Source organism: Monodon monoceros, unplaced genomic scaffold, assembly GCF_005190385.1.
Source record: "Monodon monoceros isolate NGI ecotype Baffin Bay Population unplaced genomic scaffold, NGI_Narwhal_1 Super_Scaffold_21, whole genome shotgun sequence".
NCBI lineage: Eukaryota > Metazoa > Chordata > Mammalia > Artiodactyla > Monodontidae > Monodon > Monodon monoceros.
Window position 1 is genome coordinate 110,591,793 of NW_021703778.1, and position 25,960 is coordinate 110,617,752.

The 25,960-nt window shown below is 42.2% G+C and overlaps 1 protein-coding gene across 3 annotated transcripts in view; it reads right to left on the reverse strand.

Moving 5' to 3' along the window:
- Positions 1-3,710: 3,710 nt before the first annotated feature.
- Positions 3,711-25,960, reverse strand: part of SPTSSA (serine palmitoyltransferase small subunit A) — a 42,679-nt gene continuing 20,429 nt past the window's right edge. For 2 of the 3 annotated variants that reach the window (XR_003795857.1, XM_029237641.1), the window contains one exon: positions 24,397-25,546. Coding sequence is in view for 1 of the 3 variants with exons in the window: in XM_029237641.1 (XP_029093474.1) it covers positions 25,443-25,546 (104 nt within the window). In the remaining 2 variants the exon portion in view is untranslated. Of the gene's footprint in view, positions 3,772-24,396; positions 25,547-25,960 lie in introns of those variants that run through there. The other variant, XR_003795859.1, reaches the window with a different exon arrangement.

A 25,960-nucleotide genomic window follows, 5' to 3' on the forward strand; every position in this document is an offset into this window, starting at 1 on the left:
TCACTGTTTGCTGATGACATGATACTATACATAGAAAATCCGAAAGATAACACCAGAAAACTGCTAGAACTAAGCAATGAATTTGGTAAGGTTGCAGGATACAAAATTAATGCAGAGAAATCTCTGAAATTCCTATACACCAACAACAAAAAATCAGAAAGAGAAATTAAGGAAACACTCCCACTTACCATTGCAACAAAAAGAATAAAATACCTAGGAATGAGCCTGCCTAAGGAGGCAAAAGACCTGTACTCAGAAAACTGTAAAATACTGATGAAAGAAATCAAAGATGACATAAACAGGTGGAGACGTATACCATGTTCTTGGATTGGAAGAATCAATAATGTGAAAATGACTATACTACGCAAAGCAATCTACAGATTCAATGCAATCCCTATCAAACTACCAATGGAATTCTTCACAGAATTAGAACAAAAAGTTTTACAATTCGTATGGAAACACAAAAGACCCCGAATAGCCAAAGCAATCTTGAGAAAGCAAAACAGAGTTGGAGGAATCAGGCTTCCTGACTTCAAACTATACCACAAAGCTACACTAACCAAGACAGTATGGTACTGGCACAAAAACAGAAATATAGATCAATGGTACAGGATAGAAAGCCCAGAGATAAACCCACGCACCTATGGTCAACTAATCTATGACAATGTAGGCAAGGATATACAATGGAGAAAAGACAGCCTCTTCAATAAGTGTTGCTGGGAAAACTGGACAGCTACATGTAAAAGAATGAAATTAGAACACTACCTAACACCATACACAAAAATAAACTCCAAATGGATTAAAGACCTAAATGTAAGACCAGATACTATAAAACTCTTAGAGGAAAACGTAGGAAAAATATTCTTTGACATAAACCACAGCTAGATCTTTTTTGACCCACCTCCTACAGTAATGGAAATAAAAACAAAAATAAACAAATGGGACTTAATTAAACTTAAAAGCTTTTGCACAGCAAAGGAAACCATAAACAAGACAAAAAGACAACCCTCAGAATGGGAGGAAATATTTGCAAATGAAACAACTGACAAAGGATTAATCTCCAAAATATACAAACAGCTCATGGAACTCAATATCAAAATAACAAACAATGCAGTTTAAAAATGGGCAGAATACCTAAATAGACATTTCACCAAGGAAGACATACAGATGGCCAAGAGGCACATGAAAAGATGCTCGACACCACTAATTATTAGAGAAATGCAAATCAAAACTACAACGAGGTATCACCTCACACCGGTCAGAATGACCATTATCAAAAAATCTAGAAATAAATGCTGGAAAGGGTGTGGTGAAAAGGGAACCCTCCTGCACTGTTGGTGGGAATGTAATTTAATACAACCACTATGGAAAACAGTATGAAGGTTCCTTAAAAAACTACAAATAGAACTACCATATGACCCAGCAATCCCACTACTGGGCATATACCCTGAGAAAACCATAATTCAAAAAGAATCATGTACCACAATGTTCACTGCAGCACTATTTACAATAGCCAGGACATAGAAGCAACCTAAGCATCCATTGGCAGATGAAGGTATAAAGAAGATGTGGCACGTATATACAATGGAATATTACTCAGCCATAAAAAGAAATGAAATTGAGTTATTTGTAGTGAGGTGGATGGACTTAGAGTCTGTCATACAGAGTGAAGTAAGTCAGAAGGAGAAAAACAAATACCATATGCTAACACATATATATGGAATCTTAAAAAAATAAAAATAAAAGGCACTGATGAACCTAGTTGCTGGGCAGGAATAAAGAGGTAGACATAGAACATGGACTTTATGACATGGAGTGGGAGGGCAAAGCTGGGGCGCAGTGAGAGTAGCATTGACATATATACACTACTGAATGTAAAATAGTTGGCTGGTGGGAAACAGGAGCTTAGCACAGGGAGATTGGCTAGGTGCTCTGCGATGACCTAGAGGGGTGGGATAGGGAGAATGCGAGGGAGGCTCAAGAGGGAGGGGATATGGGGACATATGTATGCATATAGCTGATTCTCTTTGTTATGCAACAGAAACTAACACAGTATTGTGAAGCAATTATACTCCAATAAAGATCTATTTTTTAAAAATAAGTAAATAAAGAAATCTTCTAGCCAAACTAAAAAACAAACAAAAAAACAATGGGCAATGAGAATGAATCTGATAAATTCTACAGGCCCAGAAATGGAAACATGAAAAATGTACACCCAAAGTTGTCTCTGAATTTTCAGCTAGTTGAACAATCCTTGACACTAAATCAAATTTAGCTTAAATCAAAACTGAATTTTTCTATAGATTTCCATAGAGATAAAAGCAGGAAGCTTCAGAAACACATCGGTATGACAATGTAAACTTTTAAAAAAATGTATTTTCTTCACATATAAGGTAGGCACACTAACCCTCTGACCCTTTGAAAATAACAGGGATACATTAAAGGTACTGGCAAGGATTTGGTCACCATCCATTCAAAACAGTGGTGTTAACACACCACGAAACCCCTAAGTGATCTCTCCTTTTCAATTATGAATGATTCGTTCTTTCAGAGGTGAAGAAGGGTAATGTTGGAAGACATGAGATTTGTCTTGTATAATCAGGAGTGTCCCAATAGTTTTCTGTTTTTCTTTTTTCGATACGCGGGCCTCTCACTGTTGTGGCCTCTCCAGTTGCGGAGCACAGGCTCCGCACGCGCAGGTTCAGCGGCCATGGCTCACGGACCTAGCCGCTCCGCGGCACGTGGTCCCCTGCATCGGCAGGCGGACTCTCAATCACTACGCCACCAGGGAAGCCCAATGTCCCAATAGTTTTAAATCAGTTTGATGTCTATTTTTAGATAGAAAAATCTTTGCCTTCCAAGGAACATTTCAAAATCATCAAGGAATGTGCATACTGCACTTTATACTTATTAGGAAGGAATACTTTAACCAATAACTTTTTGCAAGTAAAAGCTGCAACATCAAATCATACGTGAAGCAAATCTTAGGTGCAGAACTATCTCCACTGCTGCGAAAAGTGCAAAGAAAAAAAGAAAAATCAAGCTTTGCTAACCGTTCAGGCAAATGCCACGTCCGCAAAACCTCGGAGGCGGGGTCTTGGTCCCTGGTAGAGGGTCTCCAAAGATACCATCATTCAGTTCGACGTATGTACGAAAAGGAAGGTCAAGGCGCCCTTCCGCGACCTTTACGAAAATTTCCCAAGAATTCTGCCTTTGCCCCAGGGTGGAGCAGTCGTTGGGCGTTCTCCTTGACATCCCCCAGGGAAGAAGAGGTGCCCGCGACTGTCTCTCCTCAGAGCCGCTCCGGCGCTCCCAGGTTGCACCAGCCCAGCGCGAGCAGGATCCCACGTGGCGTGCGCGGGCGGGCTCCCACGTGGCGCCCGTAGCCCGCCCACAGCCGGCTCTACACCCCCGGCCAGCGCTCTGATTGGCCAAGGGCGGCGGAGCGTCTCCGGAGCCGGCAGCGACTCGGCCAAAATGGTCGGGCGCTGGACAAAGCGTCGCAGCCAGGCGGGCAGCTACCCGAGCAACCGGTCCCGTGCGTGGGCCCCATGCCGGCGGTGAAGATACCGCCGGGCGCCTCGGTCGCGCAACCCCACGTGGTCCCTGGTTAGCGGCAGGCACCGTCACCCTCCACCCTATGTCAGGTAGCGCTCACCTCAGCGCTCGAGGCGCCTCCACCTTCAGCTTTTTGGGCTTCGGCTCCTCCTCAGCCGCTGCCATTTTCACACTCCCACGTCACTTAAGCTCCAGCGCTCGCCGGTATGACAACTTTAAAGGGTTAAACATGTATTACTATCATTGGACACTATTATCTCCTAAAATGATCCACTGGAAATGCTAGATTTATCATCTGCTACTACATCTCAGAGTCCCACTAGCCTAACATAGTTGCAATTACTCAGTGACAATGTTTGTTCTAGTAATCTTTCAGTTTTAAGTATAATTTTTGACCAGAATCTTGTATTTCAAAATGCTGGGATCCTCCACTACTGTGTCAAATTAAAAATAAAACAAAACCTTGGTTACACTGCTAATTATAATAAGTTTTAGAAGATTTGGGGAAGTATAAAAGCTTTCTAGATTTAATTACATTTTTACGTTATTTATGCTGAGGATTTAGCAAAAACAAATTAGTAACTATAAGGGAAAAATTGTCCTGGAAATGTAGATACTTCTGCTAGCTAAACTTTCACGGTAAATAATAAAGCTTTTTCTTTCCAGGCTCCTAACTAAAGGACTGATGTTTCAGGAAGACTCTTTTTAAAAAAAAATTAAGTATGGGAGATGTCAGGAATGGAAGGCAAGTTCCCAGCAACCCAAAAGTTGGGCAGCTGGTCTGTAAAGCAAGGAGAGATATCCAATGGTTCCACAAGATGAGAGGTGAGCTGTGAAGTCCCAGAAAATCCCTGCAATCTCACCAGGACTCAGATACATACAGGTCTTGCTAGAGAGAAAGTCCAGATCCCACTCTGAAAACATCTGAGGCCAGTGATGAACTAAAACAAGTTGCAGTAAAAGTGCACAGTCAGCTCAGTGACAGATCAGATTGACTCGTCCACTCTAGTAGCCTGGTATTTACCCTTCTGAAGGTGAACAATATTTACTTCAGTCTCTTCTATTCTTTTATATTAAATGCCCAGAATGCAATTAAAAATCAAAATACATATGGAAAAAACAAGAAAATGTGGACCCATGGTCATAAAAGAAAATAATCAATAGAAACAGACCCTGGCCTTACCCAAATGTTGAAATTATCAGACTAGGACTTTAAGATAACTGTGGTAAAAATGCTGAAGTACCTAATGGGAAAGATGAAAATATGTTTGAAGAGATGAAGACTTTCAACAGAAACATGGAAACTTTTTTTTTTAAGAATCTAATGGAAATGCCAGAAATGAAAAATATGATATCAGAAGTAAGGAATTCATTGGATGGGTGTAACCACAGATCGGACAAAGTAGAGGATAGTATCACAGAGCCAAGTTTAGATCAATATAAGTATCCAAACTGAAACAGAGGAAAAAGAGAGAGAGAAAAAAATAATAATAATAACAGAACAGATCTGTGGGAAAATATCAAATGGTCTAACATTAATGTAATTGGAGTCCCAGAAGCAGAGGAGGGAGAAAGTGAAATAGAAGAAATATTTGAAGATACACTGGCCAAGAACTTCCCAAAATTGATAAAAGACTACAATCCAAAGATTTAAGACTCTCAGTGAATTCCAAGCAGAATAAACACAAAGAACTGACCTAGTCATAGCAAAATCAAATTTCCAAAAATAAAAAATAAAAAGCAGATCTTAAAAAGAGCAGCCAGAGGAGCGAGGGGTGGGAAATACATTATATACAAGCAGGAAAGGACACACATAAAGGCTGATTTCTCCCCAGAAATACTGTAAGTCAGAAGACAATGGAGAAATTTCTGTAAAGTAATATAAGAAAGATAAAGGTCAACCTAGAATACCACATTCAGTGAAAATATCTTTCAAAAATGAAGAGGAAATAAAAATATTCTTAGAAGATAAAAGTTGAGAGAATATGTCTCCACAAGTTTTACTATGAGAAATGTGAATGGTAGTTCTTCAGCCTAAAAGGAAATAAAACTGACAGAACTCTAGTACTGCAGAAAAAAAATAAAGGGCAAAAGAAAGGATAAATTATCTGAGTAAATGTTTAAAAAAATTTAGTACCTTTATTTTATATATTTTCTTCTCAAATTTCTATAGAAGACCATCGATTTTTAAAGCAAAAATTAAGAAATTGAGAAGCTTATAGTGTATACAGCAATGAGAACATAAAAGGCGGAGTAGGTCAATGGAATTGTGCTGTTGTAATGTCCTTATACTCTTCATGAAATAGTCTGATATTAATTGAAAGTAGATTATGATAAAGTAAACATGCATGTAATGCTTATTCCTACAGCAGGTTATTACCTAAAAGTTTTGCCTTAAGTTAAATCTGATTTTCCAATAGAAACAATGGCATTAAAAGAAGATGGGGCTTCCCTGGTGGCGCACTGGTTGGGAGTCCGCCTGCCGATGCAGGGGACATGGGTTCGTGCCCCGGTCTGGGAAGATCCCACGTGCCGCGGAGCGGCTGGGCCCGTGAGCCATGGCCGCTGAGCCTGCGCGTCCGGAGCCTGTGCTCCGCAGCGGGAGAGGCCACAACAGTGAGAGGCCCGCGTACCGCAAAAAAAAAAAAAAAAAAAGTTTTCCTAAGGACTCAAATTCAAGGCCTCCCTCTGCTGCTCACTGCTGAGTATACTTCGTTGTGGCAATGCCCCAAATTGGCAATGCACAGCCTGAGAGGAGGTGGTCTCCCAGAGCCCGCCCATCCTCGATGCTCCCCTCAGCTGATCTAACATGTCTCCCCATCTCCAGGTCAAAACCTCTGAGGACACCCCTCTAACCACTTCACTCTTCACCCTTCTCTCTCCTACAATCCACGGCTCTCCAGCCTATTGTTTTGCTGCGAAAACTTCTTTTGCACTTCTAGACTTTTGCATTTGTGTGCCTAGATGGGATGATTCTATAAATCTATTTTGCAACTTTTTATGTGTTCTTTGTTTTTTTTTTTTACTTTGCAATGTATTCTGGACACCTTTCCAAGTCATTTCAGAGAGGTAGCTCATTCTTTTCAATAATTGTGTGGCATTTCACTGCGTAGATGTGCTATAATTTATCAGTTCCTACTGATGAACATTTGTGATGCTTCCCATTTTTTAATATTAAAAACAATGCTATAATTCTCAAACACTGCTCGTAGGGGTATAAATTAGCATAGCAGAATGGATAAACAAATTGTAGCATATATTCATAAACTGGAATATTCACTATATGTGAAAATGAATGAATCACAGTTATAGGTAAGAGCAGGATTAATTACATAAAAAAGAAGCAAGACATGAAAGAATACTTAAAGCATTTTCCATTTATATAAATTTCAAAAATTGGCAAAACTATATTATTTTACAGATGCATACACAGGCGATAAAAATTTAAAGAAAGGGAAAAACATTATTAGCAAAAAGTCAAGATAGTGGTTACTTGTAGAGGCTGTGCTATCCAATATAAATATAATGTGAGCCACGAAAGCAAGCCATAAATGTAATGTTACGTTTTCTAGTAGTCACATTAAACAAAAGGAAAAAAGAGGTGAAATTAGGTACTTCCCTGGTGGTCCAGTGGGTAAAACTCCGTGTTCCAAATGCAGGGGGCCTGGGTTCAATCTCTGGTGGGAGAACTAGGGTCCCACACACCACAGGGCAACCGGGCCCGCGCACAACTAGAGAGAAGCCCACACACCACAAAAGAATCCTGCGAGCCACAACTAAGACCTGATGCAGCAAATAAATAAATAAATATATATATATATATTTTTAAAAAGAGTCCACATGCGACAACTAAGAGTCCGCATGCCGCAACTAAGACCCGATGCAGCCTAAATAAATATTTTTTAAAAATAGTGAAATTGGGGGCTTCGCTGGTGGTGCAGTGGTTGAGAGTCCGCCTGTCAATGCAGGGGACACGGGTTCGTGCCCCGGTCCGGGAGGATCCCACGTGCCGCGGAGCGGCTGGGCCCGTGAGCCATGGCCGCTGAGCCTGCGCGTCCGGAGCCTGTGCTCCGCAACGGGAGAGGCCACAACAGTGAGAGGCCCGCGTACCGCAAAAAAAAAAAAGTGAAATTGGACTTCCCTGGTGGCATAGTGGTTAAGAATCCGTCTGCCAATGCAGGGGACACAGGTTCAATCCCTGGTCTGGGAAGATCCCACATGCCACAGAGCAACTAAGCCCACATGCCATAACTACTGAGCCTGCACTCTAGAGCCCACAAACCACAACTACTGAGCCCCTGTGCCACAACTACTGAGCCTGCGCTCTAGAGCCCGCAAGCTACAACTACTGTGCCACAACTACTAAAGCCCATATGCCTAGAGCCTGTGCTCCACAACAAGAGAAGCCACCGCAATGAGAAGCCCATGCACCACAACGAAGAGTAGCCCCTGCTCAATGCAACTAAAGAAAGCCCACGCACGGAAATGACCCAATGCAGCCAAAAATAAATAAATAAAATAAATAATTTATTTTTTAAAAAAACAGTGAAATTAATATATATTTAACCCAATACATTCCAAATATTGTCATTTCAATATGTAATCAATATTAAAAATTATTAATGAAGTGCTTTACATTTTCTTATACTAAATCTTCATAATCCAGTGTGAGCTTTATACTCACACCACATGTGAATTCCACCTAGCCACATATCAAGTGCTTATTAGCCATGTGTGGCTGGTGGCTACCATACTGGACAACCCAGTTCTAGCAGATATAAAAATCAGGAAAGAAGTTACCCCTATAGGAAAGAAGTAAAATTGTAATTGGGAAGGACCCTGGGGACTTCTGGGGAACTGGCATTATTATCTTTCCTGATATGAGTGTTGGTTACATGAATGTTTGCTTCATAATTATTCATTAAACCATAATATGAACTTTATGAGCTTTTTCAAATGTGCTTTATTTCATCAAAAAAATTTTTTTAATTACTGAATGTAAGGACTTCCCTGGTGGCGCAGTGGTTAAGAATCCACCTGCCAATGCAGGGGACACAGTTTCGAGCCCTGGTCCGGGAAGATCCCACATGCCACGGAGCAACTAAGCCTGTGCACCACAACTACTGAGCCTGCACTCTAGAGCCTGGGGGGGCCAACTACTGAGCCCACATGCCACAACTACTGAAGCCCACACGCCTAGAGCCCGTGCTCCACAACAAGAGAAGCCACTGCAATGAGAAGCCCACGCACCACAACAGAGTAGCCCCCGCTCACTGAAACTAGAGAAAGCTCGCACACAGCAACAAAGACCCAACACAGCCAAAAATAAATAAATAAATAAATAAATTTTTTCTTTAAATACTGAATGTAGGGCTTCCGTGGTGGCGCAGTGGTTGAGAGTCTGCCTGCCGATGCAGGGGACACGGGTTTGTGCCCCGGTCCGGGAGGCTCACACATGCCGTGGACCAGCTGGGCCCGTGAGCCATGGCCGCTGAGCCTGTGCGTCTGGAGCCTGTGCTCCGCAACGGGAGAGGCCACAACAGTGAGAGGCCCGCATACCGCAAAAAAAAAAATAAAATAAAATAAAATAAAAAATATATATACTGAATGTATATTCTTGTAATTTATTGTTAAAAACTTGAGCAAGTATTTCTGAAGGATAAATTTATAGAAGTGTAACTACTGGATCAAATGATACAAACATTAGAACATTGAATAGTACTAAATTACCTTCCAAATGCTTATACCAATTCTCACTCCTACCAATAACGAGTGAAAATTCCCATTTCTCCACATACTTACTAACACTGGGTTTTATCAATTTTAGGACATTTTTGACAGGTATGTGTAAGAAGATATCTGAAGAGTTAGGTCATTCAATGACTATTTCAAGAAATTACAAAGTATTCCATTCAGTACAGGTTCTCCTTTTGCACATGTAGGCACTAACAATCAGCTTGGTGGTCCTCCTGGTGCCTCTGAAACAGATGGGACACCTGTGTTCTTGGGTTACCATTGCCCTGCACTAGCAGCTTTACCCTGCAGCTAGATAATATTTGAAAGAGCCTTGCTTGAAAGTGCCTACACCAGCCTTCATTCTGACTGAACATGTTAGCATTTGATACTTCGCCTCAGGGCTTTCATGCTTTCAAGCTTTGGCTTGAGTGGTGGTCAAAAGCAAAGACCTCAAAGCCAAAGAAGACCTTGATTCCACAGACTGAAAAAAAAAAAATCTTACATCTTGGCACTATTCCAAACTTTCTCCTCTAGTGGCATTATAGTCCTGTTTCCTTTTATGTGACATTTTAAATGTTTAGAATATATGTTTAGGACTCCTCTAATAAAATTGCCTTCAGAGATGGATTATCAGCCACGTAAGAAAAATGAGTCCTATTACTCTATAATCACAAAATACTCCTTTATTTGTCAGATTCTTCGCTCTCTCCCTCCCCTCTCTTTCCTCCTTCCCTTTCCTCTTCCTTCTCTCTCCCAACATTGCTTAGCTTAGTTCTGATCTCTCTTTCCTTGCTCTGCAACAGCCTGAGAATCCCAGAGGCAAGATGCCCCAGGACCAAAAGGTGGGCAACAGAGAAGTAAGGAACCCTGGAGACAAACTGAGATTTTAACCACAGAAGCACTTACCCAGAGCATTAGCAAGTACTACTAGATAGCCGATTGTGTTAGCTGCGTACCTAGGCTAACTTTGTAGGGCTTATGAACAAACTGGACTCAACGAACATGCTCTCGGAACGGAACTTGTTCGTATGTAGGGGACTCACTGTAGATCTATAGAGGAGGGCGACTAGTGCTTATTTGCTAGCAGGAGTCAATAACATGGGCACAAATAACTTGGCCCCCAAGTGAAATAATCAGTAATTAATTCAGGCCTGCGTGTACTTGTCTCTGAAGTGAGAAAAAGAGACTGTCTGGTATTGTAGAACTATGATTACAGAACAGGATATCCAACTAAGTAGGGGTTTCCAGGCTCCATTGCAGAACTCCTGAATCAGATTCATCAAGGATGATCCTCCTGGTTAGGAACCACGTAAGAGAAGGAGGCACACAGAGGTTCAGCCTAATAGCCCAAGGCATAAATCTGCAGACACACACACACACACACAGGCCCATCACTTATTAGTATGTGACTTTGAAAGTCGTTATGACTCTTGCTTTTCTTATCAGTAAGACAGAGATGATGCCTACCACAAAGGGCTAGTTTGAGGATTCTGGGTGTAAAGCACTTGCACGTAATAAGTTCTCAACAATAAGTACTTATGATAATAATCAGATAACGATTTTAACAAGATGATAAGTGCCATCCAATTTTTCTGAATCTTTTTACAATAAGCTCATATTATTTTTATGCTTAGGGGAAAAAATTAAGCTCCTTCTATTTTTAATGGGTCTTGCTTTTTCAACAGCATAGCCTTTAAGTACCATTATAGAACCTGCTATTAAAATTTTAAAGAGGAGGGGGAATGTGGGTCAGTTTCATGGAATAGGAACTAGGGAAAAAAATAATTTCCATCTCTTAAAAACATAACTTTTTTTATCCCAGTTATATTTACAGGTACTGAAATAGAAATGAACAAGACAGACATAAGATCTACTCTTAAAGTCTTTCTGGAGTAGTAGGAAAGCAACGACTTATAACAGAAATCACTGGAATTGTGCTAAGTGACACTGTGTCACAAGGCCCCTCACCAGGTCTGGAGGGTCACAGAGGTTTCCTGAAGAAGGGATACCTATGCTGGGTAGAAAAGAGAAAATCTAGAAGAAGAGTAGAGAAGCACTCACCAGGCAGAGGAAGGAGCCTGGGTAAACTCCCTGAGGTGGAAAGAAGAGTGGGAGAGGGAGCAGTAGTTGGTTGAGAATCATAAGAAAAAGCTTGTGAAGCACAGAGGGGCAGATCGTCCAGGCCTGTGGAAAGGTTAAGGATTTGGGACTTGATCCCAAATACAATGGAAAGCCATGGGTGGGTTTTAGGTGGAAGTGATATCTTATGACCTATTCTTTCATAGAGTAGTATGGGTGCTTTGTGAAGCACTGAGATGTTGTGATATAATAAGAAATACATACTTGGTCTTCATCCCAGGTTCTTGGCACAGAGCTTCGAAAACCCTTACAATTTCCTGAGTGGACAGAGGTGACAGGAGTGTTTTGTGTTATTCATAAGAAGTCATTTTCAACCATACCTGAGTTGAATGAGGAACTCTTGATAGGGCCCTAGATAGTTTCAGGGTGGGGCTGAGGGAACCAACCATGTGATTAAAGTGTGGGAACTTTCAGTCCCACCCATCCAGGGAGAGGAGAGGGGCTGGAGATTGAGTTTAATCACCAAAATCGCAGCAATATCTTTTTGGATCCACCTCCTAGAGTAATGAAAATAAAAACAAAAATAAACAAATGTAACCTAATTAAACTTAAAAGCTTTTGCATAGCAAAGGAAACCAGAAACAAAACGAAAAGACCACCCACAGAATGGGAGAAAATATTTGCAAACGATGTGACTGACAAGGGATTAATTTCCAAAATATACAAACGGCTCATGCAGATCAATATCAAAAAAACAAACAACTCAATCAAAAAATGGGCAGAAGATCTAAATAAACATTTCTCCAAAGAAGACATCCAGATGGCCAAAAAGCACATGAAAAGATGCTCAACATCACTAATTATTAGAGAAATGCAAATCAAAACTACACAGTCAGAATGGCCCTCATCAAAAAGTCTACAAACAATAAGTCTACAAACAGTCTACACTGTTGGTGGGAATGTAAATTGGTACAGCCGCTCCAGAGAACAGTATGGAGGTTCCTCAAAAAACTAAAAGTAGAGCTACCATATGATCCAGCAATCCCACTCCTGGGCATATATTTGGAGAAAACCATAATTTGAAAAGATACATGCACGCCGGTGCAGCACTATTTACAATAATAGCCAAGACATGGAAGCAACCTAAAAGTCCACTGACAGAGTTTAATCACCAACGGTCAGTGATTTAGTCAATCATGCCACATAATGGAACCACCATAAAACAGTGGGGTTGGGAGAGCTTCTGAGTTAGTGAACACATCAAGGTGCTGGGAGGGTGGTACACCTGAAGAGGACATGGACGCTCCTTGCCCCTTCCCACATACTTTGCCCGATACCTCTCTTCCATTTGTCTGCTCCTGAGTATTCTTGGAGTCAGGCATGATAACCATTTCACCATGAGGTCCCTCTAAGTATTCTTTATAATAAACCAGTAATAATAAGTAAAGTGTTCTCCTGAGTTCTAGCAAATTATCAAACCCCAGGAGGGGATCATAGGAACCCCTGATTTATAGCCAGTAGGTCAGAAATACAATGGTCCGGACCTTCCATTGGTGTCTGAAGCAGGGGCAGTCTTGTGGGACTGGGCCCCAAGCCTGTGGGATCTGACACTAACTCCAGGTAGACAGTGTCAGAATTTAATTGAATTGTAGGACACCCAGCTGGTGTGAGAAAATTGGTTTTGGCGTGGGGAAGAAAAACATACATTTGGTTTCAGAAGTGTTGTGAGTACAGAAAAAGAGTTTTACTTTAAGAATGGATTGAGGGGAGGTAGGAATTAATGGAAAAATGGCAGTATAGGTAAAAATGAAAAATAGACAATTCTCATCAATTATTTAGGAGGTGGAATCAACAAAACTTGACGGTGGATTGGAAATGGCAAATGAGGAAAAGTGAAGCAATAAGGGTAAATCCTAGGTTTCTGATTTGCATAACTATGCTTGGGGGTACCATCTACTGAGATGGCAAGCACTGAACCAGGATCAGTTCCTAGGGGCCAAGAAGAGGAAATCAGAGTGTCCAGTACATAGCAGGAAATAGGCACTCAGAAGCAAGGTCTGGACTGCATTATCAATTTGGGAGTGGTCGCCCCAGCAATGTGTCATCAATACGTCCCCAGACCCCATCTCCTCCAACTGCAAAGTGAGGCCACATCTCCATGAACATCTAAATTGCTTCATCCTTTCCCAGGGCTCTCCTCCAGAAATACCCAAAGATTCTCAGGGCTGCTCACACTGGCCCAGCTCTCCCAATCCTAATGTGCGTCTTGCTGCCACCACAGCAAGGGCAGAGGACTCAGACATGCCCCTCAAGTCAGGTCTCCACCACCACTGACCCCTCTGTGGCCAAGCCTACAAGTCACCTCCAGCACTTTCTTCCTGGATGGCAAAATCAAAGACCAGTGTTGCCATCAAGGGAAGAATTGCTCTCACTCCTGATTTCCTTGAGGAAAGGTTTTCCTTCAGTGCATTCCTAGCCCCTCTCCATTTGGGGACGTAAAATGACTTACCCGCTTGGAAATTTGGAAAGAACTGGAAACGCAAGATATTCACCTATCTTCTTGGGAATGAGCTACCCCCTGGGAGACCAATTTGTCTGCTCCTCCAGAGGCTGGCTCTTCCCCACACACCCTGGTCCAGCACTGCCTGTGACTGATAGGGAAATTCTGCCTAATTCTGGGCTTTGAGATGAGCAAAACCATTTTGAATAACAGACCTAAAGTATATCATGCCCTTTGACAGTAAAAAAGGGGGAGAGGTGGAGATTTTGGCCCATTATGGTATCTAGTACATACGGTTTACTATTTGCTGTCTCTCCATAACATAAACTAACTGTGTACATCATTTTTAAGTATAAATACACCATAAGTTAACCAGTCCTCCATGAACAGCCATTCATCTTGTTACCACTTTTCTACTGTTTAAGCCTCATCTCAATTAATATCCTTGAACATATAATTTAACTGTCTATAGACTAAGAGTAGAGCTACTGGGTCAAAAGACATATATATTTTTTTTTGCGGGGGGGAGCTGCATTGGGTCTTCGTTGCTGCGAGCAGGCTTTCTCTAGTTGCGGAGCGGGGGCTACTCTTCGTTGCGGTGCGTGGGCTTCTCATTGCGGTGGCTTCTCTTGTTGCGGAGCACGGGCTCTAGGCGCGCAGGCACAGTAGTTGTGGCACAGGCTCTAGAGCACAGGCTCAGTAGTTGTGTCGCACGGGCTTAGTTGCTCCACAGCATGTGGGATATTCCTGGACCAGGGCTCGAATCCGTGTCCCCTGCACTGGCAGGTGGATTCTTAACCACTGCGCCACCAGGGGAGTCCTATATATATTTCTGTTTGCTTGTTGTGTTTTTTGTTTTTTAAATATTGATACACCTTGAGACAATATACACTTCTACCTGCATGAATGTATTAGTATTATATTGCTACATAATAAACAAACTTAAAAGCATAAAAGTGTCTGTGGTTGGGGAGTATAGGTACAGCTTCCCTGTGTTCTTCACTGAGAGTTTCACAAGGTTGCAGCCAAGGTGTCAGCTGAGCTGTGTTCTCATCTGGACACTCAACTAAAGGAGAATTTTCTACCTGGTAGCTGTATGAATGAGAATCTGGCTTCTTACCAGCTGTCAGCTAGAGGCTGCCCGCAGCACCTAGAGGCTGCCCACAGTTCCCTGACACATGGCCTTCTCCATAGTAAGTTGAAAGCATGGCACTTTGCTTCTTCAAGGCCAGTAACAGAATCTCTCCTCTCCAGTCTGCCAAGATAGGGTCTTTAAAAATGTAACATAATCATGAAAGTGACATCCCATCACTGCTGTCATTGAAGCAAATCACATGTCCTACCCACTGTCAAGGGGAGGGGGTTCTAGAGGACTTAACACCAGAGGGCAAAGGTCATGGGACCATCTTAGAATGGTGCTTCCCACAATGAAGCTTCCCACCCAGCTCTGCATGCCAATCCTAGGTTATCAACCTCTGCCCATCTGACAGGTAATGAAATATCTTATTTTTATTGGCATTCTTTGATCACCAGTGAAGCTGAATACCTTTTTATATATTTTCTGGTTATTTCCTATTTCTTCTTTTGTGACATGTTTCTGCTCTTGCCCAATGTTTTACTGAAATGTTGGTACAAATCAACAATCTCTTATTTGCAATCCCCAAAATCAAAAAGACTCTGAAAATCTTAAACTGTTCACAACCCATTTGGTAGCATAATCTGGCTTGATATGAACTCTTTTGTCCGCAGAACGTTCTCTGGACTGATGCAAAACTATTTATAGTTTTATTTACCTCATTTACTGTGAATATTCATACAGTTCAATGCAGAACTAAAAATATATTTGATAAACTGCATATTGCCCTGGGCCTCACTAGGAATATTAAATAATATACGCCATTTACCTTTCTAGAGCCCCCAAAAATCGGAATTCTGAAATATTTATAGTCCCAAGTGTTTTTGAATAGGGGTTATGGGACTCTATTTCTTATTGATTTCCAAAATGTTTTTGTAGATTAGGAAAGTAAACATACTTTCATAGATACTGCCAGTTTTTCCCCCATTTTGCCATGTTCCAATCTATCGTATAGTATTATAGGTTTTTTTAATTATTAATTCATGTTCATTGCAAAAAGCTTCAAATATATATTATAACAGTGGTTCTTAACCCTAGATCCATTTCCTGATTACTATCTCTCCATATTCATCACGCTACTAAACAGCTCCACTCAAATATTTCATCAACATCAAACTTGACACATCAAAAATGTAAACCATTTCCTCCTATGCCAAACCCATTCCCCTCTTTATATTAATTTTTAATGCATCAAAACTTCATTAAAAATTCAATAACCACTCAACTGAGTCAGCCAAAAATCTGGTCAGCAACCATGACTTCCAAATCTCCTCTACCCTTGACATCTCTCAATTTTATCCACTTCTCATCTCCACTGCAACAAACTTAGTTTGACCACCATGCGCTGCCTGAATTACTCTAACAGCCTTTTTTTTTTTTTTTTTTTTTTTTTTGCGGTACGCGGGCCTCTCACTGTTGTGGCCTCTCCCGTTGCGGAGCACAGGTTCCGGACGCGCAGGCTCAGCGGCCATGGCTCACGGGCCCAGCCGCTCCGCGGCATGTGGGATCTTCCCGGACCGGGGCACGAACCCGCGTCCCCTGCATCGGCAGGCGGACCCTCAACCACTGCGCCACCAGGGAAGCCCTCCAACAGCCTTTTAAATAGTTTTCCTACCAGAGTTTTTATCCTCTCCAATCCGTGTTTAACGTTGTAACCAGAATGATCTTTCTAAAATGCAAATCTGGGGAATTCCCTAGCGGTCCAGTGGTTAGGACTCCGTGCTTTCACTGCAGAGCGCCCGGGTTCAATCCCTGGTCAGGGAACTAAGATCCCACAGGCACGCGGTGTGGCCAAAAAAAAAAAAAAAAAAAAAATGCAAATCTGATATCACGCCCTCGTTTAAAACTCTCCAATGACTCCCACTGCTCTAGGGCTTACAAAGCCCTTTATCATCTACAACCCACTGACTCCTGCAGGATCACCCCTACACCTGATCGTTTCCCCCAAGTCCCCATGTCAGTGAATGTCGCCACTTACCAAGTTGCTCAGGACAGAAACCTGGACTCTCTCCTCCCCCTCACTCTCTATATCTACTTTGTCACCATATCTTGCTTCTACCTCAGTGCTACCACCATCATCCAAGTTACCCTCTTTTTCTCACCTAGACTACTAAACTAGCCTTTCCTCATTGAGGAGGGAGCGAAGTAGATGGTTCTCATGAATAGCTTGACCAACCATTAGTAAAGAGTTCAATTTTGTACTGTAAAAATGTTCGTGTAAGGACATTTGACATATGCTTTTAAAAACCCTGGTGAATATTTAAGAATCAGAGAAACTAGAGTTTCCATGTAAACTATAAAATAAAATAAAATAGGGACTGTCCTGGTGGTACAGTGGTTAAGAATCCGCCTGCCAAAGCAGGGGACACAGGTTCAAGCCCTGGTCCAAGAAGATCCCACATGTCGCGGAGCAACTAAATCTGTGCGCCACAACTACTGAGCCTGTGCTCTAGAGCCCGCGAGCCACAACTACTGAGCCCACGTGCCACAACTACTGAAGCCTGTGCTCCGTGACAAGAGGAGCCACCTCAGTGAGAAGCCCACGCACCGCAATGAAGAGTAGCGCCCGCGTGCCGCAACTAGAGAAAGCCTGCATGCAGCAACGAAGACCCAACGCGGCCAAAAATAAATAAATAAATAAATTTTTTTAAAATAAATAAATTAAATTAAATTAAGTAAAATAACAAGATCAAGGCTTTGTATATATTCCAAAGACTGAAAGCTGACAAATCAAGAAAACAAATACCAAGAAAAAATATTATGCTTTAATAAAACCATGGTACTATTTTATTACTCAAGGTAAATGAAGTAAAGAAGTTTAAAGGGACCGAGATTTCATTCTGCTTGAAAGCTCACAAGTTAGCCTATTAACTGTCTGACGGATGCTGACAAAGACAGGAGACTCCAGGGTCAGAGACAAAGGTCTTTATTGCCCTCAGCAACAGCAGTAGCTGGAGGATAGCGTTTCTTGTTAAGGATCCTCAAGCTCTAATTCTCACAGAGAGACATAAAGAGGGCCTAGGTAACATCTATACATACAATGGGTTTCATTACAGGCGAGAACCCCTGAACTTTGAGAACCCAAATCTTTTTTATACTGGACAGTAAGCATGTCTCTGCCTTTTGCTCCAGAGATGAACACTCTGTTATCTTCCAAGGTTCTAAGTAAACCTACCATTCACCCTAAAAGGAGACACTACATCTTCCAAAGCTGTTCCTTTAACAAACATCCTTAGAAAGATAGTCGGGAACAAAGGCAAGCAGAACCACTGTTATAAGACATGCAGAAAATGTGAGAGGCCCACAGAGAACTATCTCCCAACAATATCCACTCCACGCACACATTAGTTTCTATACATCTCTCTTTTTTTGGCCACGCTGCTTGGCATATGGGATCTTTGCTCCCTGACCAGGGATTGAACCCACAACCCCTGCATTGGAAGCGTGGAGTCTTAACCACTGGACCGCCAGGGAAGTCCCAGTTTCTATACATCATTACGCCGCTCCATCAGCCACTCTAATTAATCTAACCAACAGAGGCTGGAACCAAATCAACTTATCTAGCACAGCATTTAATTAAGGCTACTATCAAATAGGATTCTGACAACAGGATGAGGCCATCCTACCTTGATCTCAACCATGGCCCCCAGCATCCTAGAACCAACCCAGCTTAACAAATCCCCAGAACTATCAGGGTCTAATTTAGAAAGCCATGTTTCTGTATTGACCTTTCCACTTGGCCCAAGGCATTAAACCAGGCACAGCAAGGTGTACTTGAGATTGCACAAAATCCACCTTGGCCCATAAGGAGGAAGTCTAGGGCAATTCTCTCATCCGTAACAACTTTGGCTAATGAGTTGAGGCTGACCTGAAATCCTTCTAGGGCCAAGGCAGTGCCATGGATCACTTCAGCTAAAATCATGAAATTCTGTACCACCGTTTCTAATTGGATGACTCCTGTTATAGGGATCACTGCCCATAAGGTGTACATGAATAACAAATCAGTTACCTTTCTGGAGAGCCTTGTGGGAGAGATCTCTGCAGTCATCTGAGGGCCACATGATCTGTCAGGGGTATTTCTAAACACTTGCAGGTCTCTCATGATTGCCCCAGAGGGTGTTTTTCAGGAGACAAGTTAACTCCTGACTTCCACACAAGAAATAAAGTCCAGAGGTCACATGTGGTGTCCCTGGAAAGAAAATGTTTTTACAATTGTTGGCCTCAAGTGAGACCTCCATTATTCAAAGGGCGTAGGTTGACAGTTCCTCCAAGGGGCCTCCTGGCAAGCTGGTATATCTTAGTTAGGGTTCCCAGTTCAGTGTAAATAGTTGAATCTAGTCACTATTTTTGGAGGGATTGCCTGAGGGCCGACAGTCCAAACTGTCCTGTCTGTCCAGTGCCAGCAGGAAGGTGGCATTTGTTCACCCCCTGGAGACTGAGCGATGGCTATGGAAATGGAACATATCCAGAGGTGTTAACCAGTGTTTTGCATGGGAGATGAAGAAGCTGGGGCTATCCTCTGCTTTATTTGATAGACTTCTTGGTAAGGTCAAAGGGAATGGCAATCAAAATCATGGTCAGAGCCATCTGGAGGTGCAGGAGGGGGATGGCAGATTCGGCAGTCAGTTCCATTTAAGGGCCTTGCACCATTGGGAGAGCCATATCAGGGCATTTTCCTTCCTGAGGAAGGATCCAGGGTGGCTCTGAAAGACAAAAGATCATTAGAGTTCCTTCCTCCCTGTCCTGGAGTTTAAAGTGTTCTCTCCTCAAGCACTGGAGTTGTTCTTTCTCTCCATCACCATAAAATCAGTCTGTCCCATTCCAGTAGCTATAACTTCACCATTTTTCCAATCGTCTCTACTCACCCAGACCTCTCATTTGGAAGAGGCAGGTACAAAAGAGATAAGGCATTTTATAAAACTTATAGAAACTCATTAGGCCACTGACCTTGGCCTGCATGAACCACTGGGTGAATCCCAAGGTGGTGCACTCAACCAAGTACCGATTAGCCTTATGATATGGAGCTATATCAGTCCAACAAGAGAAGCCAGGGGACTGAGCCGGTTTGAAAGCCCTAGGCCCCCTTTTGGCTGGGCGGCCAACCTACCAGCCTGGGGTTGCCATGAGTGAACAGGAAAGCATCATGCCCAGGAATGGTCAGGGAGGAATCCCAAACTGTAAAATAATAAAAGATCATCCGAATCACTAACCAGAAAGTGGATGAGAAGAGATGGTCCCTTTCTGAGCACAGCCACACACAGTGACCAAACTGCCTTATTAAGGTATATGCACCAGGAAGAGATGAGGGATTAAGAGTCAAAAATATATTTAAATTGATTTTTCGGGAGGCCATTCCAATACTCAATGATATCAGACACCTGTGAATGGCAGGGAGCATGAAACGGCCCTCGAATACCTTGACTGTCAGCGCACGGTTGAGTAGCTTTTGTGATTACAAAAAAAAAAAAAGCACACCACTGTCAAGCTACAGATGGGCCATGAAAACATGACACGGAGCAGTTTCAAGGGCCACAACAGTGTGGCTGGAATCAGCTGATCAGGCTGGAACAGCCATATTATAAGCCCAGAAAATGCCAACAGCCGTGAGGCACAACAGACAGCCCCAAGAGGAAGTCAAAGTTCTGATGTATTCAATTGGCCAAGAGCAACGACGTCGGGGTGAGGGCCCACGCTACGTCACCCCCCTCACCAAAATGCTTTTGGCAGGAGTCACAAGTCTGGCTTGCAGTGGTAGCCTCTGTGTCAGAAACGGAGTCCTTCACCTTGCACAGAGCCTACGAGGGTAGCTGTGTTGCCACGTCCAGTACAAAAATGGACCCAGGCAGTAATGGTGGCGATCCGGGTGGCGCAGTCTTGACGTGAACAGTAGCTTCGTACCAGAGAACTGGCCCATATTATGGGCATCTACATAAGTGACACAGACACTTCGATCAGCAGCTGTGATTTATGACATTTTGCAGCCCCAAAGAAGGATGTCTTTAACCTACCGATCAGTAGTTTTCCAAGTGACAGACCAAACTGCTAGACCACTGGCTACAGCCCAGGGGTCAGTAAAAAGATAAGTTGTATCAAGGGGAGTATTGGCCAGGGCTGTGAGAACAGCCTTGAGTTTTAACAGCAAATGGAACAAGCATGCCCATGTTTGGTTCTGCAGAGCTGACACTGGGGCTGAATAGTAGCAGAAGCTCAGCAGATACCGTCAGGTTTAAGCTTAGCCAAACCACCAGTGAAGTAGACCTTAGCACTCAGGGTCATCTCTGTGAACCGAGGTCCCCACTGAACCAGCAGTTTTGTTTCAAGCAGCAGAACAAGAGGTAAAGTATTCCCAGAGGGAGGGCTGCCCCTTTTTCATGTAAAGCTGAGACGCTACAGGAGCCCGGTCAGCTGCACGCTGGAATACAGCATTTCCCTCTGACAGCGAGGCTGGTTTGGCCTCCCCATCCTGTTTGAGTCCAGCTGATTCACCCTGAAATGAAACTGTCATGCCGGAGAGTCAAAAGGCTTCCATGAGTCAGTTCCAAGAACAGCCCAGTAGCAAGTTTCTAGCTGTTTACAAAAGGAGAGCCACTACCAGGGGGCAAGGGGGCCCAGGAGTCCAAATATCCAAGGAGCACCTCAGATGGAAGATGCCTCTTTTTGCCAGACTCTAAATGGTTAGACCATTAGTCATAGAGACTTGTAGCTCAAGGGGGTCATTTGGGTTGTGGGGATCCAAAGGTACTAGTATTTCTCTACATACGTCTCTTCCCGAACATGAGTGTCACCTCTAGCACTGACAGGCATTGATAGCACAGACATGTAAACATCAATACCCATTACGCATTCCCCAGTGGAAGCTACAGCAGTACACTGAATAGGCCCAAACGGCTGCACCCAACAGGGTCACATAAATTTCCATTCTCCACTGCAAAAATTGCCCAGACTCCACTAGTTGAATTCTGGTGCCCCTCCTCTCACAGGAATGGGTAGGATAATGACTTGGGTAACTATATCCAACGGAGCCGTGAAAGTTTGACTCTCTCTCCTCTGCGAAGCTCCCCAGCATACTAAGGCAGGATGCACTGAGTCTCACCTTTGGTCATCTTCCTCCTTAATGAAACTGAAGCCAGGATAGAAGAGAAGGGGGCACAGAGGGAGAGAGCAGCTCTGAGCCCATTAGCAAGGTTTTGCATTCAGTTCACCTGAATAAATGTGAAGTGTTTCAGACCACCCAAAGGTCTCTACTGAATAACATGCCCCTCACTGCTGTCACCATTTATTTCTGTTTAGGGGGTTCCTTGGCTTAGCAGCCACAGCTACATTATCTTTAGAGCCGTCCCATTACCCTAAGATTCCTTCTTCCACCTGCCCAGAGGAGCATGCCCAACCACTAAGGCACTGTGTAGGCAGCTTGTTTCAATCATCTTTCTCACCACTCAGCCTCTAATGATTAATTAACAAGTAGGAGAGCGGAGGACCCTGGTTCCCCTAACCCACCCGATACTTGAGCAAGAGCATTTCCTACTGGACACCAGGGTATGTCTCATCTCTGAATCTGCCCCGTGGGGCCATCATCCTTTCTCTTCTAGGAGACCACGTCTCTTCTTTGTTGCATTCTCACCACCAAAACTGTCAAGAACAGTGAAGGGTCTGCAAGCTAACAAGTTAGTTTGGCACAGTTTTGTGGGTACTGGCAGAAGACACGAGATTCCAGGGTCAGACACAAAGGACTTAATTACTTATAGAAACAGTCAAAGTAGGGGTTTCCCTGGTGGCACAGTGGTTAAGAATCCACCTGCCAATGCAGGGGACACAGGTTCGAGCCCTAGCCCGGGAAGATCCCATATGCCATGGAGCGACTAAGCCCATGCGCCACAACTACTGAGCCTGCGCTCTATAGCCCATGAGCCACAACTACTGAAGCCCACGTCCCACAACTACTGAAGCCCACGCACCTAGAGCCTGTGCTCCGCAGCAAGAGAAGCCACCACGATGAGAAGCCTGCGCACCGCAATGAAGACTAGCCCCCGCTTGCCGCAACTAGAGAAAGCCCACGCACAGCAATGAAGACCCAACCAACACAGCCAAAAATAAATTAATTAATTAAAAAAGAAAAAAAAGAAACAGTCAAAGTACTATTTTCTTGTTTTGGTTTCCAAGCTCCAATTCCCACAGGACAATGTAAAGAGGGCCAGGTGACACCTGTACATGCAGAGGGTCACATTACAGGAGAGGAACCCTGAGCACAGGGAACCCAAATCTTTTATAGTGCCCATTGCTTCAGAAGGAGATGACCTTTATGTTCCAAGGCTCTAAGCAAACCTGCCCTTTGTTCTGGAGGGAGACATTATCTCTTCTCTATCTTCTCTATCATACAAACATCCTAGAAAAATATTCCAGAAAAAAGGCAGTCAGTATCTCTGTTCGGAAGACATACTGAAACATAAGCGACCTATAGAGAATTGTCTAATGCCCACTTGTAAACAGATAAAGTTAAATGATCTCCCCATTTGTTGTTTACTGACAAATAGACCAGACCCTTGCATCAGTGGGTGAGGATATGCTTCCCTGATTACCTCTCAGTGGACCTGCTTCTATTTCTCTTTCTGACTCTTCTCAAGATTCTCTGTAAGGCTAAACTTATCTTCTATCTATCTCACAGGCCAGTGTTTCGTAACAACCATTAAATACAACAGTGATTTAACGGATTTCAGCAGAGTGAGGATGAATTAAAGATTTCTGAGTAGAGGGCTAGGATAGATAATCTGGATACCCATCTAAACTAGTGATTCTTGACTTTTCCTGTCTTCAGCTCACCAGAGATCCAGACATTAGAAGCTACTTGTCAATGGTTAAGGGGGGGGGGAGGAGGGATGTCAATGGAGGAAAGCCAGATTTAAGCATCAATTGAACAACTCCAGACTTAAATCCTCATATTCATTACTCTGCTTGAGATAGTGTGAATACTGTAATTATGCCATAACCAGACATAACCATATCCAACTACTTTTAAGCACTTCAAAACTAAATACTTACAAATTATTCTCACCCTCCCTAATAGTAATGATATAAATTGATTCTCTAAAGCTACCAGACTTTTATATATTACTTAGTACCTCTGGACTAGAAAACACTTCAAAAGTCTAATGCATACAATTTGGGGCCAAAAGTACTTACACATTTTTTTTAAATAGTAAAACATTCTGGGAGGTATGTTAAAAAAATGTCTAATTTTTTAAATTAGCAATACTTTTATGTTGAGAGACATGTTAAGATATACTTACTGCTTGTCTGTCCACAGCAATCAATCCAGAAGTATAAATATTAGATCAACATTTAACCAACGGGAAAAAAAAAAAATACTGCTACATCAGCTGATTTTTCTCTCTTTGAATTTAATGAGTTTACATCAAAAAATTAGGTAGTCATTTTACATTTAAGGAATAAAAATCTTTTTAAAAAAAAAAGCAATACAAAGAGTGAGAGGATTTTAACCAAGTTTACATTTCTTTTTGCTATAGTTTTTAACAATTCATCTCATCATATTACAATGTGCAAATGCATTTGCAGCACCCATCACAATCATGACACTAAATTTAAGGAAGTACATTGTTACTAATGGCCCTCAGAGGAAACTGATTTACCTTCTATTAAAAACTCTTACTATATATAAGCATTACATAATAATGCTACTTCCCCACCATTTGTCACAAGAACCATCACCAAAGTTTTCTGGGAATGAGTCCACACACAAATTAAATATTTAAAAGGTGAAATGTTCCTTATTTTAGCTTCAGCAAGATCTTTCTTTTTCATTGTTAAGAAACACTTTAATAGTTTTAAAGTGAAAGCTGTTAAGAGTAGAGTCCAGGTAGCTAAAACTGTACTCCTGAGTTCAAACTTACAGACGAGTCTTTTGTAAACAGTGCTCAGTAAAATATCCTCCCTCCCCAGCCCCCTGCCCCAAATCTTGAATTTTTTTCTTACAAAACTTTGGTCAAGAGTAGAAATATATCCAGGCAGATATGTATGCCATATGATAGCAAGAACCGTAAAGCCCAACTAATGACTTTGGGTTTTAGAAATAGAAGGCAATTAAAATGTACTCAAAGTTACATTAAGAAAAGCTTTCACTGGGTAATATTGAAACAGTCACAAAGGTTAAGAAAATACTGATATCAAAGTACAAATGACTACAATGTTAAAATAGACAAAAACTACTATACAAGAGCCTCTTTTAAAATTAAAAATAAAGAACACAACACATGAGTCAGGATTGTTTTCCTGTTCTACTCGTAAATTTTAGTCTTTATATTCAGAGGGTCGGTTATGTTGACATCTAGTAGAGTTTCTTATGACATCTGATGAAGTCTCGTTCCAACTTCAGACAGTGGCTCTTCCCTAAAGAACCTCTTGATTTTGGTCACATCTTGGTCACTGTACAATTTCAAAGTAGTGCAGTATCGCCATGATGTGCTGAGGCATGAAGACATATCCTGTGTACAGTGCCATCCCCACGATGGAAACCAGCATGGAATCTGAGTTGTAGTTAAGGAAACTTCATTTACTTTACTTTTTCTCAGTTTATCCAAAACTAAATCCCCAAATGTTTTCAACAATTGTTCTATGTGGAAGTACCCATTCATTTAATGCTTTCTCATACCTACCAAGTATTTATAAAGAACAAATAACTATAATTATAGCCACTAACCTTAACTATGCCTGACACCATTCTGTTTTTTAAGCTCATTTTGTCTTCACCGTCACCTTACATGGTGCGTACTATTATTCTCCCTATTATATTTCAAAACATCAGGCTGCTTAAAATGAAGCAGAGAAAGTGACTCTGTTCAATCTAAGAAACAGAAATGTATAGGAATAAAATTGTACAATATTTAATGACTGCAAAATGTCTACAAGCTTGAACAATAAGTCTTGTCTGATCCAAGAAT